The 320-nt window shown below is 68.1% G+C and overlaps 1 protein-coding gene across 1 annotated transcript in view; it reads right to left on the bottom strand.

Annotated features, from left to right (window-relative positions):
* Positions 1–320, bottom strand: part of TSPEAR (thrombospondin-type laminin G domain and EAR repeats) — an 11,253-nt gene that overhangs the window by 10,556 nt on the left and 377 nt on the right. Inside the window, exon 2 of the mRNA XM_009701706.1 lies at positions 24–269. Coding sequence (XP_009700008.1) covers positions 24–269 — 246 coding nt within the window. The remainder of the gene's footprint in view (positions 1–23; positions 270–320) is intronic.

The following is a 320-nucleotide window of genomic DNA, read 5'->3' as shown; positions in this document are numbered from 1 at the left end:
CAGGGTTGGGCTGCGCCCACTCCGTTCCCAGCTGGCGGCACTTACCTTGGTAGGGACACGGAGGACCCTCAGCGTGACAATGATGGAGAACTCCTCAGGGAAGCGGTCACAGTGGATGAAGAGCCGGGAGGCGGGGAAGGCCAGGGAGCGGGGCCGCGAGGCGGCGAGCTGGAAACCACGCACCCCCTGCACTTGAAACACCCTCATGCCGCCACGGGCCAGCCCGCCGGCGGGGACCACCTCCGAGAGGATGTCCAGTGGGCGCAGGTCTGTGCCAAGAGACAGCGGAGCACGTCACGACGGCCGCAGCCATCCCACCC

This window comes from Cariama cristata, unplaced genomic scaffold (genome assembly GCF_000690535.1).
Source record: "Cariama cristata isolate BGI_N322 unplaced genomic scaffold, ASM69053v1 scaffold24966, whole genome shotgun sequence".
NCBI lineage: Eukaryota > Metazoa > Chordata > Aves > Cariamiformes > Cariamidae > Cariama > Cariama cristata.
This window is presented reverse-complemented; position numbering and strand designations above follow the sequence as displayed.